The following is a 14,638-nucleotide window of genomic DNA, read 5'->3' as shown; positions in this document are numbered from 1 at the left end:
CTAGAGTGATCGAGTGTGATTAAAGTGCCTGGAGTTGATATGAAAGTGTGAAGGTGGTTGTTAAAAATATGTTTATTTCAATTTAAGATTATGGCCTCAGAAAATGGGAGATTTAAGGAACACCTTTGCGCTTGCTTTCACAAAGTGTTTGGCTTTATAGTTTTAAAATTAAAGACGTATGGTATGGATTTATTTTGACTAATTTATATTAAATCAATGTTGAAAAGGAGTTTTTTTTTAAAAAAAGGTAAAGAGCAGCTTTGCAGAATTACAAAGTTACACTTTGAACTTTTTCAAAGCTTTTTTTCATTAAACTTAACAGCAGGTCTGAAACTGCCATTGCGCTGGCTGACTCCTCCCCACCCCCAAGGGTTTTCCAGAGTGGAGAAGTAATTAACCCCTTGCTTCTATTTGCCACATTGAATTCCTGAATGTAAGACGTGCTGCATCAGGTTTTTAAGTATCAGTTCGAGGCAATACTACCACGCTCACTACTGAAAACGTTCTTGTGGAACAAGTTCTTTCGAGGTGATCGATAGTGATAATGGAGTGCGATTCGTGGGCCAGGTCATGAAAGATGTGTACACTATGTTAACAATAGAACAGAGCTACCACATTCCATAGCGCCTGTCAGCACCAAGCTTGGTGGAAAGAAAAAAATAGAACAGTTAAAACTATGTTAAAGTGTTCTGGCTCAGGCCAACATCCCCAGCATCGAAGCTTTGACCACGCTCGATCAGCTCCGATGGACGGGTCACATCGTCCGCATGCCCGATACGAGACTCCCAAAACAAGCGCTCTACTCGGAGCTCCGACACGGCAAGAGAGCCCCAGATGGGCAGAGGAAACGCTTCAAGGACACCCTCAAAGCCTCCTTGAAAAAGTGCAACATCCCCACCGACACCTGGGAATCCCTGGCCCAAGACCGCACAAAGCGGAGGAGAAGCATCCGGGAAGGCGCCGAACACCTCGAGTCTCTTCGCCGGGAGCAAGCGGAAGCCAAGCGCAGGCAGCGGAAGGCGTGCACGTCAACCCAAGCACCCCACCCACCCGCCCCTTCAACCACCGTCTGCCCCACCTGTGACAGAGACTGTAGGTCCCGCATTGGACTCATCAGTCACCTGAGAATTCATTTTTAATGAGGAAGTAAGTCATCTTCGGTTCCGAGGGACTGCCCAAGAAGAAAGAAAGTAGTCAGTGAGACTCAGCCAGACTGAGATCTTAAAATACCCCTGGTTTTGATGGCAATTAGAGTGACTGGCCTAGAAATTCAGCTGTTTGCGCCAGCCGTTAGCGCCAGATTTCCGGCGCTATCCACTTAGCGCCCGGGCACCGCCGGATCTGCGCCTACGCCGAAATTCAGCTGGGCTTTAGCGCCGGCGCAAAGTGTTAGCGCCCGCTCAGCTGCGCGCGCATCTTATGACGTCATTCCGTCATGCAACGCCGTTTGTGCGCCCCAAACCGGAAATTCAGTGGCGCCCGGCCGATGTGGGCGTGGCGCTGCTAAGAACTGTGAAATGGAACTCAACAGAGGCCCTGTGGGATTCGGGGAGCGCTAATTAAAGGGCACATCCACTCACCCATAAAAGCCAGCCATTTCGCTGCAATGACTTGACTGGTTTGGATTTCTGCACAGAGAGCAAGGCACAGAGATTACTGATTTCGGACACCATAGGAGAGGTATTTTTGGCTTCTAGCCAGTGCTTTGACATTTGCATCCTTGTGATTTTGCTGTTTGGAACTTTGTAATGGGGGCTGCATGGGGGGCCAACCCTCAGTTGCTACATTTTGTGCGAAGGGCTCGCAGACGCTTTGAGAGAGGGCCAGGCATGCCTAGACGCAGAGGGGCCATTAGGCGTCGCCAACGTAGGCCTTACCCAGTCAGGCAATACCGGGAGCAGGTCTCATATCTCACCATGACTGCGGCGCATTGTGTTAAGAGGCTGCGCTTCAGAAGGGAGGTGGTTGGAGAGATCTGCCAGCTGCTTCATGCAGATTTGCAGCCACAGCTCATGTCCAGGGCGTCTCTCTCGGTGGAAGTGAAGGTCACGGTGGCTCTCAGCTTTTATGCAAGCGGCTCCTTCCAAGCCGCTGCTGGGGACATTGCGAACATCTCCCAGTTCGCCGCGCATCGCTGCATCCGACAGGTCACCGAAGCACTTTTCGCGAGGAGGCACCAATTCATCTCCTTCCCCATGACCCAACACAAGCAGGAGCAGCGTGCAGTCGGATTTGCCAGGATCGCGGGCTTCCCCATGGTGCAGGGCGCCATTGACTGCACGCATGTGGCTATGCGGGCACCTATCCACAATGCCGAGCAATACCGCAACCGGAAGGGCTACCATTCCCTAAATGTGCAGCTGGTGTGTGACCACAGGCAGCGCATCCTAGCTGTCAATGCCCGCTTCCCAGGAAGCAGCCACGATGCCTTTATCCTGCGCCAGACTACTGTGGCTGACATGTTCCAGGCACAGCCTCCACCAAGGGGATGGCTTATCGGGGACAAGGGCTACCCTTTGTGCAGATGGCTCATGACCCCGCTCCGCGCGCCCAGGACCCCAGCGGAGCTGGCATACAACGAAAGCCATCAAGCCACAAGGAACCTAATAGAGCAAACGATAGGCGTCCTCAAGCAACGGTTCCGTTGCCTGGATCGTTCGGGCGGGTCTCTTCAGTATTCGCCGGATAGAGTCTCCCAGTTCGTCGTGGTGTGCTGCATGCTCCACAACTTGGCTATCCGCAGGACTCAGGCACTGCCACCTGACATTGCCCCACCACCTCAGGAGGACGAGCAGGAGGACCCTGAGGAGGAGGAGCACCAGGCCAGGAGGGAGCGACAAGGTCCAAGGGCCGTCCGCCGGGGGCTTATTGCTCGACACTTCTAGGCCCCCTGTCAGGGAATGGCCTGGGCCACTGAACGCAGCCGCTCCGCAAGCCCTCAGCCGGTTAACCCAACAACCACTTGAAACATGACACCTGCACATGGTGAATAAATAAACATCTTCATTTCAAAAACTCAGGGCCCTTCCCACATGGAAGAGCAAAACAGAGAAGACCCCCAAAAAACAGTCACAAACTTCTGTCACTCCCAAAACCTGGGGAGGACTAACAAAACATCACCATCCAAATGGCCTTCGTCACTGGCCTAACAAAAACAAGCCCCCTCCACAACACAAACACCCCCATAAAACCAAACCACATAATGCCCCCCAGAACAGAAGCCCCCGCATCACCCAAACCCTCGCTCAACACACTCTATTCGGTGTGGCGAGAGGGCGAGTCTGTCGACAGCCGTCTTTTGCCCCGGCCCGTCCTGCTGCTGCGCCTCAAGCTGGGCCGTGAGGCTGTGGCGAGGCTGGGGGAAGGATCTTCAGGGCGACAAGGCGTCTCGCCAGATGCCCTTGGGGGTCGGCCTACACGAGGGCGGGCCCGGGAGGGGCCGGCTGGTGGCTGCTGCAGCTGTGGGTGGCCCTCTTCACTGGCTGCAGCAGCTCCTTGCACCCTGGCTGGGGGAGTGGCAGGCTCGCCTGCACCAATGGGGACAAGGTGGGTGATGCCAGGCGCGCGCTGGTCGCCAGACACACGTGCACTCGGGCGGCCTGGCCGGGGAGCAAGCGCGCCAAACTGTTGGTCGCCAGACCGGTGTGCGGCAGCAGGGCGGCGGCTGGCCTGGCGACGCCTCCGCGCCAGTGCGAGGGTGGCAGAAGTCAGTGCCCCAACTGCGCCGGCATGTGCCCGCATCTGCAGTGCCATTGTCTGCACAGCACCTCTCAGCTGGCGACTGGCGTGCTGCGCTGCCTCGAGTTGTTGCACCCCCCTCTCATGCGCTGCCACAAGGAGCTCCACCCCCCTGGCGTGCGCTGCTGCGAATTGCTCTAGGCCCCTGGCCTGGGATTGGCCGAAAGCCACCACACTTTGTGCGAGGCTTTCGATGGCGTGAGGCATCTGTGCCACCACCTCCATGATTTCGACGTGCCGCCGCTCCGACATCTCGTCCAGGAGGCGCACCTCCTGGGCGACGTCCGAGTCCGGACTGGAGGGCGCCTCCACCCTCTGGCCAGAAGGCTGGCGTGCCGCCGGAGCCTTGCCGCGTGCGGCCACGCCACTGGGACCAGGTTCTGCCCTCCCCTCCACCACCTCCCCCCTCTGGGCAGAAGGCTGGTGTGCCGCCGGAGCCTTGCCGCGTGCGTCCATGCCACTGGGACCAGGTTCGGGGCTCCCCTCCCCCGCCTCCCCCTGGCTCTCCGGCACGCCAGACGTCTCCCCTTCATTGCCATCTCCTGGAGCGGAGGAGGGTTCCCCCGAGGTGGCGCCTTCCTGCTGCTCCTCGACGTCCTCCTCCTCCGAGGGCCTGGCTGTCTGGGCTTCAGGGAGCACCTCCTCCTCACCAGCTGAAAGCAGGAAGGCACAAGTGTAGCTTTAGAGTGAGGACAGGCCGACAGCGAGGGAGGCCGCACTGGTGCATTATGCGCATTTTTCGGCCAGTGGGGAAGGATGTAGATCTGATGCGCGAGGGCAAGGAGAGAGGTGCACCCGGTCCTGTCCTTACCAGTGGGTTCCAGTATAGGGTCGGCGTCGCCGAGCGCCACAGGCCCAATCACCGGGTGACGCAGCAGTCGGGCCACCCTCTCTTCCAGAACCGTTAGCTCCTGGTAATCGCGAGGGCCTCCACCAGTGACACGCAGGCTCCTGGCGTTCCTCGCCAGCTTGGCCTGCAAGAGAAAGGAGGGCGTCTAAGTACAGTGTGGTGCCCCGTTGTTGTGTGTGAGGCCTCCCATGGTGGAATAGCTTGCACAGTGTGGTGCCCTGTTGCTGTGTGTGAGGCCTCCCATGGTGGAATAGCTTGCACAGTGTGGTGCCCTGTTGCTGTGTGTGAGGCCTCCCATGGTGGAATAGCTTGCACAGTGTGGTGCCCTGTTGCTGTGTGTGAGGCCTCCCATGGTGGAATAGCTTGCACAGTGTGGTGCCCTGTTGCTGTGTGTGAGGCCTCCCATGGTGGAATAGCTTGCACAGTGTGGTGCCCTGTTGCTGTGTGTGAGGCCTCCCATGGTGGAATAGCTTGCACAGTGTGGTGCCCTGTTGCTGTGTGTGAGGCCTCCCATGGTGGAATAGCTTGCACAGTGTGATAAGTGCAGAAAGAGCTATTGATTAACATGCAAGTGCCATTGCAGCGGCAGCAGGGCTGGGCATTAGACCTTGGATGTCCCTTTGGCCCTAATGGGAGGTGCACATGCAAGGATGAGGGGGACACTGGAAAGGGTACTCACCTTGACCAGCCGACATAGGTCATTGTATTTCTTGCGGCACTGGTCCGCACTCCTGGGAACATCGGAGTTGGAGGAGACCCTCCGGGCAATTTTGGTCCACGCCTTCCTGAACTGGCTCCTGGGAGCCTTCCTGTCACTAGCCGGGCACACGACCCGTCTTCTCTTGCGTACCCCATGAAGGAGCACACCCAGCGCATGCTCAGAGAACCGCTGGGCTCTTTCACGGGCCCTCTCCATGACCTCCAGGCGTTGATTTGGTACACAACCAGTCCTGAGGCCTAGTTGCAGGGCTACAGCATGCAGGGCGTGGCTGCAGTCAAAGTTGACCCTTCCCCCTTTAAGAGCTGGCCGGCGTCAGGGTGTCTGCTGACACTCACCACATGATCGCACCTGCGCTGCGCCCGGAATCGGCGTTATCAGGCTGCATCGCCGGATTAGCGCCTGAACACAGGGTTCCAACGCCTTTTGCAGCGCTCGGCCAAAAAGTTGGCCAAATCTACTGAATTTCGGCGAGCTCGCCTGCACTTTCCGGCGGCCGCTAAATTTGCCGAGCGCCCGACTTTAGCGCCGCAATAGCGTCCGAACTGAATTTCTAGGCCACTATGTTTAAAAGTACTGAAGTAATGGCTTTCGACCATGGCAGGTCCTGAAAGAGTGTCTGCGAAACACCTCTGCTGCCACGATGACTGATATGTTAAAGCAAAACGTTGCCACTGAACCAACTGTTGAAAGGTCTCCCCCCTTTTTAGTTCATAAATTCGGTTAATTACTGATTAAATTCTAACCAGTATGGAGAGTTATTTTCTTTATAGATTGAAAGGATAGTGTGGATGTTCCTTGCTGCTCTGAGGGGTTTCGTTGTGACCAGTCAGGAAAGAGGTACCAGAGTACCCGAATACTTCTCTTACCAATGATAACTGCCGGTGAAAGGTGGGCTAATATTTATCTGGCAGAATGATGAACTTTAAATTTTTTTATATATCTGGCGACGACATGAAGTCAAATAAATTAACGTTCATCAATTGGGGCAATTGTCTGAACTGCGGACTCATGTTAAAGGCAAAAAGGTAAGATCCCACATGTAACAAAACGAAGTTGAACCAGGATGCATCAAAAAATAGTCTGAGCCGAGGAGACGGGCCAAAGAGAGGACTGATCGTGATTTGCGATTCGGGATTTTCCTACTCCGTTAAATTTTTCTTTTGCATCTTTCCCTTCCGATTGATGTCGTCATATTGTAAGTAGAATTTAATCAGGCAGTGGTACACAATTTTACTAAATGCAATTTGGGAGGAAAATCAGGTGAATTGACAGAGAATGTGGGAACAGGATAAAACAAACGCGCAAGTAATTAAAGGGGCTATTTAAAGGAATAAATAGGCAGACAGGGGATGTTATATCAAAATAAACAAAGACTATAAGGAACAACTGAGCTCAAAGGCAATTACATGCAGTAAATATGGAGGTTTTATTCCTTTTACTTGACCAAATCCAAAAAGGGGTTAAATAATATAGATAATAATTGGATCACAAATTTTATATTAGGCAAACAAATGGAATTCTGGGAATCAGATGGGAATATTTATTGGTGTAAGGTGCCAAGATTCGGATCGGTGTAAGCAGCGTGACATTATTTCGAACCGATTCCCGTGATAGTGGCAATCCTATTGCCATCTGTTGATGTAAGACCGATGGAAATATTTAAAGTGGACTCCATAGATTTGTTGGAGGATGATATACACGAGGAATTTGTAAAGTTTGTAACTTTCCATGGATACTAGTTAGAGAGCGAATAAGGCAGTCTGGAAAGTCCCAGATAATCTCTTGCTGTTCCAGACTATGCAGCTGTGATGTGCTGCAGTGCTTAGCATCAGCACATGGCTTCACCCTAACTGAGCTATACAGGTTGATCGATGGAACTCAGAGAAATAATGTTTGGCGAAGGAAGATATTGCGTTACACAACGTATGTCCGGTTTGGCAAACAACATTTTGCCTTGCAACAACCAAAACTAAAATTGGGGATAAAATATTGGTGCCTGTTGGGGCCCACAATGTTACAGAAATTCAAGTAAATGTTACCCTCCAGACAGAAGCCTTATGGAGCAGTTGTAAATTTTGGCCATCCAATCCGACCCTTTCTTGAGTCTTAAATCTCCATGTGGCTCGGTGTCAAATGTTGTTTGATAACGCTCCTGTGAAACGCCTTGGGGCATTTTACTATATTAAAAGGTGTTATAGAAATGCAAGTTGCTGTTGTTATTGTAAGCTGAGACGAGGTGTGCAGCACATAGAGGAAAATAGGAGGATTACCCTAGGGGTTGCTGTTCAGCACCTCCTAGGGGCCACATTCAGAGCTGCATTGGCAGAAGCCCAGGAACATGTCACCCATCTACAGTACTTGGTAATCAATGTAAACAATAACTTGCATTTATATAGCACCTTTAACATAGTAAAACGTCCCAAGGTGCTTCAAAGGAGTGTTACCAAATAAAATTTGACACCGAGCCACATAAAGATACATTCGGACAGGTGACCAAAAGCTTGGTCAAAGAGGTAAGTTTTAAGGAGCGTCTTAAAGGAGGAGAGAGGTAGAGGTTTAGGGAGGGAATTCCAGAGCTTAGGGCCGAGGCAGCTGGAAGCACGGCTGCAATGGTGGAGCGATGGAAATCGGGGATTCGCAAGAGGCCAGAACTGGAGGAGCGCAGAGATCTCAGTCTGGAGCATGGTTGTAATATTTCGCTGCTAAAATGGGGCTGGCTTTAACTTGGCCTGACCTGTCCCTTTAAAGCCAGTGCTGTGTGGAGGTGGCGTAAATGAGTTTATAAATCCCTCGATCCGAGGAGAGGGGTTCGGTTGTCAATATTAGAGGAACCAGTAGAAAAAAACAACTTTTTTACACACTATTGGCACTTCGAAGTGCAACGTGGGAAGTGTGATGATGCCAACTCGTTTCAAGACATGTTGATTCGCTGCGAACTAGGCTTGTCCACTTAAGGCCACTGCTCAGGTACTCCCTTTGTGCAGAGTCCTCAAGTCAGAGTTTAATTGCTCTTTCCCCAAGGGAAGTTTGTAGATTATTAAGCGCTTTGGGACCTTCTCCTAGGTTAAACACAAGCTGTTATTGTAAATTTCCAGCTCAGACGGAGGGGAAAAACTGAAGTAGATATAGATAGTTACCAATAGTGTTGTTACCACTGAAACAGCAACTCACAGTGGGTAGCCCTGACAGAAAGAAACTGGTCAATTCAACTCGGGATACACATTGCTTCAATACATGTATTTGTCCCTATATCACAACTGTCTGGATTAATTGCCACTTTTCTCAACCACAGCCAACAGGCCTGGGGGTTTCTGGGTTTCAGTCGCATGCTCCAAGCTCCAGAGAGGATGATGTCACTGGCTCATCTGCTGTAACTCTCCCCAGGAATAAACACTGTTATGTGACCTGAATGGCATCACACAGACTTCAAATTCCTTTAGGCAGGGGAGATGTCATTGCAAATCCATCATCGCAGGTCAAGATTAACTACAGTGCCGCAGTAACTGCAGACCCCTCACTGCAACACTCAGATGTAACATTCACCAAATTCACATTGTACCAATCCCACCTCATTGTTGCAGCGTGATACAGAACAAGGAGCAAAAATGTAACCCGTGCAAATTTCTCAGCAGGTACGTACAAGTTTGCACAATTCTGCCCAATTTGCAGTCACATGGCACCGAGTTATCACAGCATTTGTGGCAAACAGCATCATCGCCTCACTGCCAGCCAGCAGCACAGAGAGAGAACGCGTCATCGAGAGCAGGATTGAGTCAAACACCGTGATGTACTACACAACTTCTGCTCCCAAAGCAAAAAACTCAACACTGTGCACAAACCAGGAAAAGCAAAAGGCAAGTAACACCAGCAGAGAACTGCCCTCAATGCAGCACAGTGTGGGAAGAGAGAAGTCTTGGGTAAGTTATAAAGTATGCACAAGGCTTAGAGGAGCACCAGAGCACTGTGCCACCGAGTGGCAGCAGGTCAACTTTTACAAACAACACCAACAGATTGATTTACTGGTCTTAGTCATGCAGGGCGAGCTGCTTCATCACAGGAGCCAATCATCAGATAGAATCAGCCTCCGTCCCGGGCCACTCTCATGGGTCGCCTGCCACATAGTTACACACTGGAGCCTCAGAGTAGACCACCCACCTTCCAGGTCAAGGATGTGTGATGTGAGCAGTGGACAATATCTGGTAGAGAACATGAACTGTCATCCTACTTCTAGCGAGGACTTGAGAAATAAGACTTCCATACTTTGCTCCCTTTGTTGTCCAAGGGTTCTTGAAAAATCTCAGGGAACGTCACCTCATAGAAACTATCTGAAAACATTGTTTCACAATGATAAACTCACTCAAGGCTATGATATGAATCGCAAGGTCCAGTGTGATGGAAGGCCAGGCTGTGTGTTTTTGATGTGGCAATTGAGGGAGGAATGCTGGTCAGGACACAAAGGAGAACTCTCGGCTCTTCTTCAAATCGCAGCTCAGATTCTTCAATATCCATGTGAATCACCCCAACAGGCAGACGGGGGCCCAGTTCACTGGCTTTCTGAAGGATGGCACCATAGGCAATGCAGCGCTCCCTCAGTACTGCACTGAAGTGTCAGCCTAAGTTATGTGCTCAAACTCTGGAATGGGGCCTAAACCCCACTCACCGCTCTCTGACTCAGAGCTGAGAGCGCAACTAAGACAAACCGGCACTGCTAAGTAAATAAAAGCAAGAACGAAGAAACAGAGCATTTGGGGAACAAAGCAAGAGCTTCACAAACTGAGTGGTGGCTTCCATTATTTCACTTTACTGAAATCCCAGTGACGACCCTGTGATTGGCATTACGTATTTCTGTACTAATTTATTTAAATCACTTGTTTTATGCTAAAGTTGCATTGAAAGAAACCTTCCCAGCAAGAGATAATACAAACATGAAATCAGTCCTCTACCGCATAGGAAGTTGAAAACAGCAACATACCAAGAAACCGGACGAACTGTCCAACAAACAGCGAAACCGACAGACAAAATTCCTCTCGAGAAATGAGGTGTTCTCTGGTGGTAGCTGCTCAGGGCTGTAGGGGATTACAGCTGTCGAGGTAACTTTTTCACCTAAAGGTGGCATTGGAAAAGAAGCATCATTTAAACATTAGATAAACGGGATCGGGGCTGCTGTAATAATGGTGCAGCTCGAAGTAGTCGGACACAGTCCATACCTGCACATTAAGGACAAGTGACTGCAACCATGCTGTAGTGAGGAGGGCTAGTTGGCCAGGCACTGCCCCATCTCCCCAGGCTGCTCTCATTGTATTGCAGAGCAGCAGACCGTTTGACAAATGCATACATGGAGGCCTGAAAGCAGATCACCTCAGAATATGCCTGGGCCTTCCCAGTGAAGTTCTCCCAGCAAGGAGTGCATGTCCTCAACAATAATGCCACCACTCAGCAACAAGATGATCACCGGGGCTCTGCAAACCTCCGGTTTACTTGATGCCTCAGTGGACGGCGCTCAGTGCCAAATGGAGCCACACAGAACAGGAAGGTCCCAGGTTCAATCCTGGGTATGTGCCGGTTTAGCTCATCTCAACAAGGGTGATTTGTAAGGGTATTTCAATTGGCCTCAGAGCCCCTGGACAGTGGATTTGGGGAGCCGGGATGGGGGAGTTGCGTTGCAATCAGCCACAGTTGCTGCTCCTGAACACCCTCCAGTGACCAATGCTGAAAAGAGCATGTTTGGGCATCAGAAGCTGACAGAATCGAGCTCTGGTGTGATGCCTTCCACAGTCAAATAGCCCACTGACACTTACTGTCTACTCTCTTAGATGGAGAGTGACAAGTTCAAGTGAGGCACTGAAGCATGGCTGATGCTCCAGCAGGAATCAGCACCATAAGGAAAGGTGGTGGAATATTTGTTTTAAATCTAGGTGGGTCTCGTGTTGTTTCTGATACCAGTTGAATACATGAAAAATGTTTAATGAGCAGTGGATCATTCAGGGTCTGCACATTGATCAATTTAATGATTTGAGTTGTGACGTGAGCTCAATCAGCCCTGGTAAGCGGGCGGGAGGATATACTGTTTTATTACAGTAAGGAGTACTGTACCTATATAGCATGCAATATATTATGTGAGCACCGTGCACACCTCTCATCTCAATTATTCTGTTGGGGAAGTGCTTTAAATAGGCACATCAGGAGGGCAGATAGAGACTAACTACCTTTGCTTAGTAAGTTTATCTGTAAATCCCCAGCTCATCCTTTTGGTTTGGTTATCAAGGTCAGCAGAAACTAGCAGGAAATGGCAACATAAAAACATAGAAGATAGGAGGAGTAGGCCATTCGCCCCCTCAAGCCTTCTCCGCTATTTAATGAGATCATGGTTGATCATCCAAATTCAGTACCCTGTCCCTGCTTTCTCCCCATATCCCTTGATCCCTTTAGCCTTAAGAAATATATCTAACGTCTTCTTGAATATATTTAATGAATTGGCCTCAACTGCCTTCTGTGGTAGAGAATTCCACAGGTTCACCACTCTCTGGGTGAAGAAATTCCTCCTCATCTCAGTCCAAAATGGCTTACCCCTTATCCTTAGACTGTGATCCCTGGTTCTGGACTCTCCCGCCATCGGGAACATCCTTCCTGCATCTAGTCTGTCTAGTCCTGTTAGAATTTTATAAGTTTCAATGAGATCCCCTCTCGTTCTTCTAAACTCTAGCGAATATAAGCCTAATCGACCCAATCTCTCTTCATATGTCATTCCTGCCATCCCTGGTATCAGTCTAGTGAATCTTCGCTGCACTCCCTCCATGGCAAGAACATCCTTCCTCAGATAAGGCGACCAAAACTGCACACAATACTCAAGGTGGGGTCTCATCAAGGCCCTGTACAACTGCAGCAAGACATCCTTACTCCTGTACTCAAACCCTCTTGCTTTGAAGGCCAACATACCATTTGCCTTCTTAACCGCCTGCTGCACCTGCATGCTTACCTTCAGCGACTGGTGCACAAGGACACTCAGATCTCGTTGTACTTCTCCTTTTCCCAATCTATTGCCCTTCAGATAATAATCTGCCTTCCTGTTTTTGCCACCTAAGTGGATAACCTCGCATTTATCCACATTATACTGCATCTGCCCAATCACCCAACCTGTCCAAATCATACTGGAGTTTCTCTGCGTCCTCCTCACAGCGCACACGCCCACCCAGCTTTGTGTCGTCTGCACGGTACTTTTCCAAGAGTTAACGCTCCTTCAAGCATATTGTTGAGGGAGAAAAATGCATAGTAATGATATTTTCTCGATTGACAAATATTTCCTGTTAATTATGAGCTCTGATGAAACCCATTGTCCCAGAGGGAAAACTTTGGGCATCTCTTTAACTAGTCAACTCCTGGATTACCAGGTCTTCTTGGATGGTCTGGGGTAGTGCCACTGTAATGGGCACCAAGTCCGACAAGATTGTCAGATGCATGAGGATGCAGAGGCTTCAAGGGGATATAAACAGGCTGAGTGAGTGGGCAAGAACATGGCAAATGGAATATAATGTGGAGTTATCCACTTTGGTAGGAAAAATAGAAGAGTATCTTTTAAATGGCGAGAGATTGGGAAATGTTGATGTTCAGAGGGACCTGGGTGTCCTTGTACACGAATCACTGAAAGTTAACATGCAGGTACAGCAAGCAATTAGGAAAGCAAATGGTATCTTGGCCTTTATTACAAGAGGATTTGAGTATAAGAGTAAAGACGTCTTACTGCAATTATATAGCTGAGACCACACCTGGAGTATTGTGTACAGTTTTGGTCTCCTTAGCTAAGGAAGGATATACTTGCCATAGAGGAAGTGTAACGAAGGTTCACCAGACTGGTTCCTGGGATGGGGGGATTGTCCTATGAGGAGAGATGAGCAGACTAGGCCTATATTCTCTTGAATTTAGAAGAATGGAAGGTGATCTCATTGAAACATACAAAATTCTTACAGGTCTTGACAAGGTAGATGTTGGGAAGATGTTTACCCTGGCTGGGGAGTCTAGGACCAGGGGTCACAGTCTCAGAATAAGGGGTCGGCCATTTAGGACTGAGATGAGGAGAAATGTCTTCACTCAGAGGGTGGTGAATCTTTGGAATTCTCTACCCCAGAGGGCTGTGGAGGCTCAGTCATTGAGTATATTCAAGACAGAGATCGATAGATTTTTGGATATTAAGGGAATCAAGGAATATGGGGATAGTACAAGAAAGTGGAGTTGAGGTAGAAGATCAGCCATGAATGGCAGAGTAGGCTCGAGGGGCCGAATGGCGTACTTCTGCTCCTATTCTTATGTTCTTAAGCTATTCACCTCTCTCCCTTTTTCATTATTTAAGTCCCTCTGTCTCACTCCCCTACTCACTCTCTCGATTCTTACTCCATCTGCCTTTCTTCCATAAATTCAGTTCCTGAGCTGTTCATCCAATTTAGTGGGTATGCTGGTGTAATGGTTGTGTTGCCCTGACTAATAATCCAAAGACATGGGCTGCTGTACCAGAGAGCAGAGTTCAAATCCTATCATGGCAGTTTGAGAATTTGGAAGTAAGTTTTTTTAAAATCTGGAAACAATAAATTAGTATCAATAAAAGTGGCAATGAAGCCGTCAGCTTGTTTTAAAAACCCTAACTGATTCACTGATGTCCTTTAGGGAAGGGAACCTGCCGTCCTTACCCAGTTTAGCCAATATGGGACCAGTTTAACACCAACTTTGTTGACTCTTAACTGCCCTCTGCAGTGGCCAAAACAAGCCACTCAACTTAAGAAGAAAGCCCACTGCCACCTTCGCAGGGCAATACATACCAGCCTTGCCAGTGATGCCTATATCCGGAGAATGAATTTTAAAAAAAGAATTCCACTTCCCATTTCCTAACTCAGTCCTCCCTTCCTCCTAGTCTCATGCCTTTTAAAACCCAATTTCAGCCTTCTCTAATCACTCACATTTGATTGCCCTCGTCTCCTACTCTACTCTTTTCAACCTTGATCCTGTCTCGCAGTCTGGGCCTTGACTCTTTTCCAAAGTGTCTCAAAGTAAAGAAGAATGAAAGCGTGCAGCGTGAGGACAAACATTTGCTCCACTTGCCTGGTTGGGCTTTCTCTGCCTCGGTGGCAGTTGGCGGGTTTAAGGCCCAGTGAAGGTTTCGACGGAATTCCTGCTGGTCTTCTGTATGAATCAGCTCAAACACACTTTGGTGCATGACATCAGTCTGACAAAACAAAATACAGAAAATGTTGCAGATTTAGTAAACGGACTTGCCATTGAGTAGTTATCAAACATAAGAACACAAGAAATATGGGCAGGAGTAGGTCATACAGCCCACCGAG

The 14,638-nt window shown here is 49.6% G+C and overlaps 2 protein-coding genes across 2 annotated transcripts in view; both read right to left on the bottom strand.

The window, feature by feature from the left end:
* Nucleotides 1–14,638, bottom strand: part of LOC147120086 (aryl hydrocarbon receptor-like) — a 188,966-nt gene that overhangs the window by 56,888 nt on the left and 117,440 nt on the right. Inside the window, exons 5-6 of the mRNA XM_085985649.1 lie at nucleotides 14,397–14,520; nucleotides 10,282–10,412 (exon numbers count right to left, since the gene is read on the bottom strand). Coding sequence (XP_085841775.1) covers nucleotides 10,282–10,412; nucleotides 14,397–14,520 — 255 coding nt within the window. The remainder of the gene's footprint in view (nucleotides 1–10,281; nucleotides 10,413–14,396; nucleotides 14,521–14,638) is intronic.
* On the bottom strand, nucleotides 2,664–4,783 carry LOC147120087 (uncharacterized). The gene is made up of 2 exons (XM_085983801.1): nucleotides 4,550–4,783; nucleotides 2,664–4,391 (listed from the first exon to the last, which is right to left on the bottom strand). Exon 2 carries the CDS (start codon nucleotides 4,192–4,194, stop codon nucleotides 3,256–3,258), a length of 939 nt encoding a protein of 312 aa, XP_085839927.1. The 5' UTR covers nucleotides 4,195–4,391; nucleotides 4,550–4,783; the 3' UTR covers nucleotides 2,664–3,255.

This window comes from Somniosus microcephalus, chromosome 4 (genome assembly GCF_052327205.1).
Source record: "Somniosus microcephalus isolate GS21.2 chromosome 4, FLI_Smic_1.0, whole genome shotgun sequence".
Lineage (NCBI taxonomy): Eukaryota > Metazoa > Chordata > Chondrichthyes > Squaliformes > Somniosidae > Somniosus > Somniosus microcephalus.
The sequence above is the reverse complement of the archived record's forward strand: the minus strand, read 5'-3'. Positions and strand labels throughout refer to the sequence as shown.

Coding starts and splice junctions, on each gene's coding strand:
- LOC147120087 (XM_085983801.1), bottom strand. CDS start 4,194: ATGGACGCACGCGGCAAGGCTCCGGCGGCACACCAGCCTTCTGCCCAG.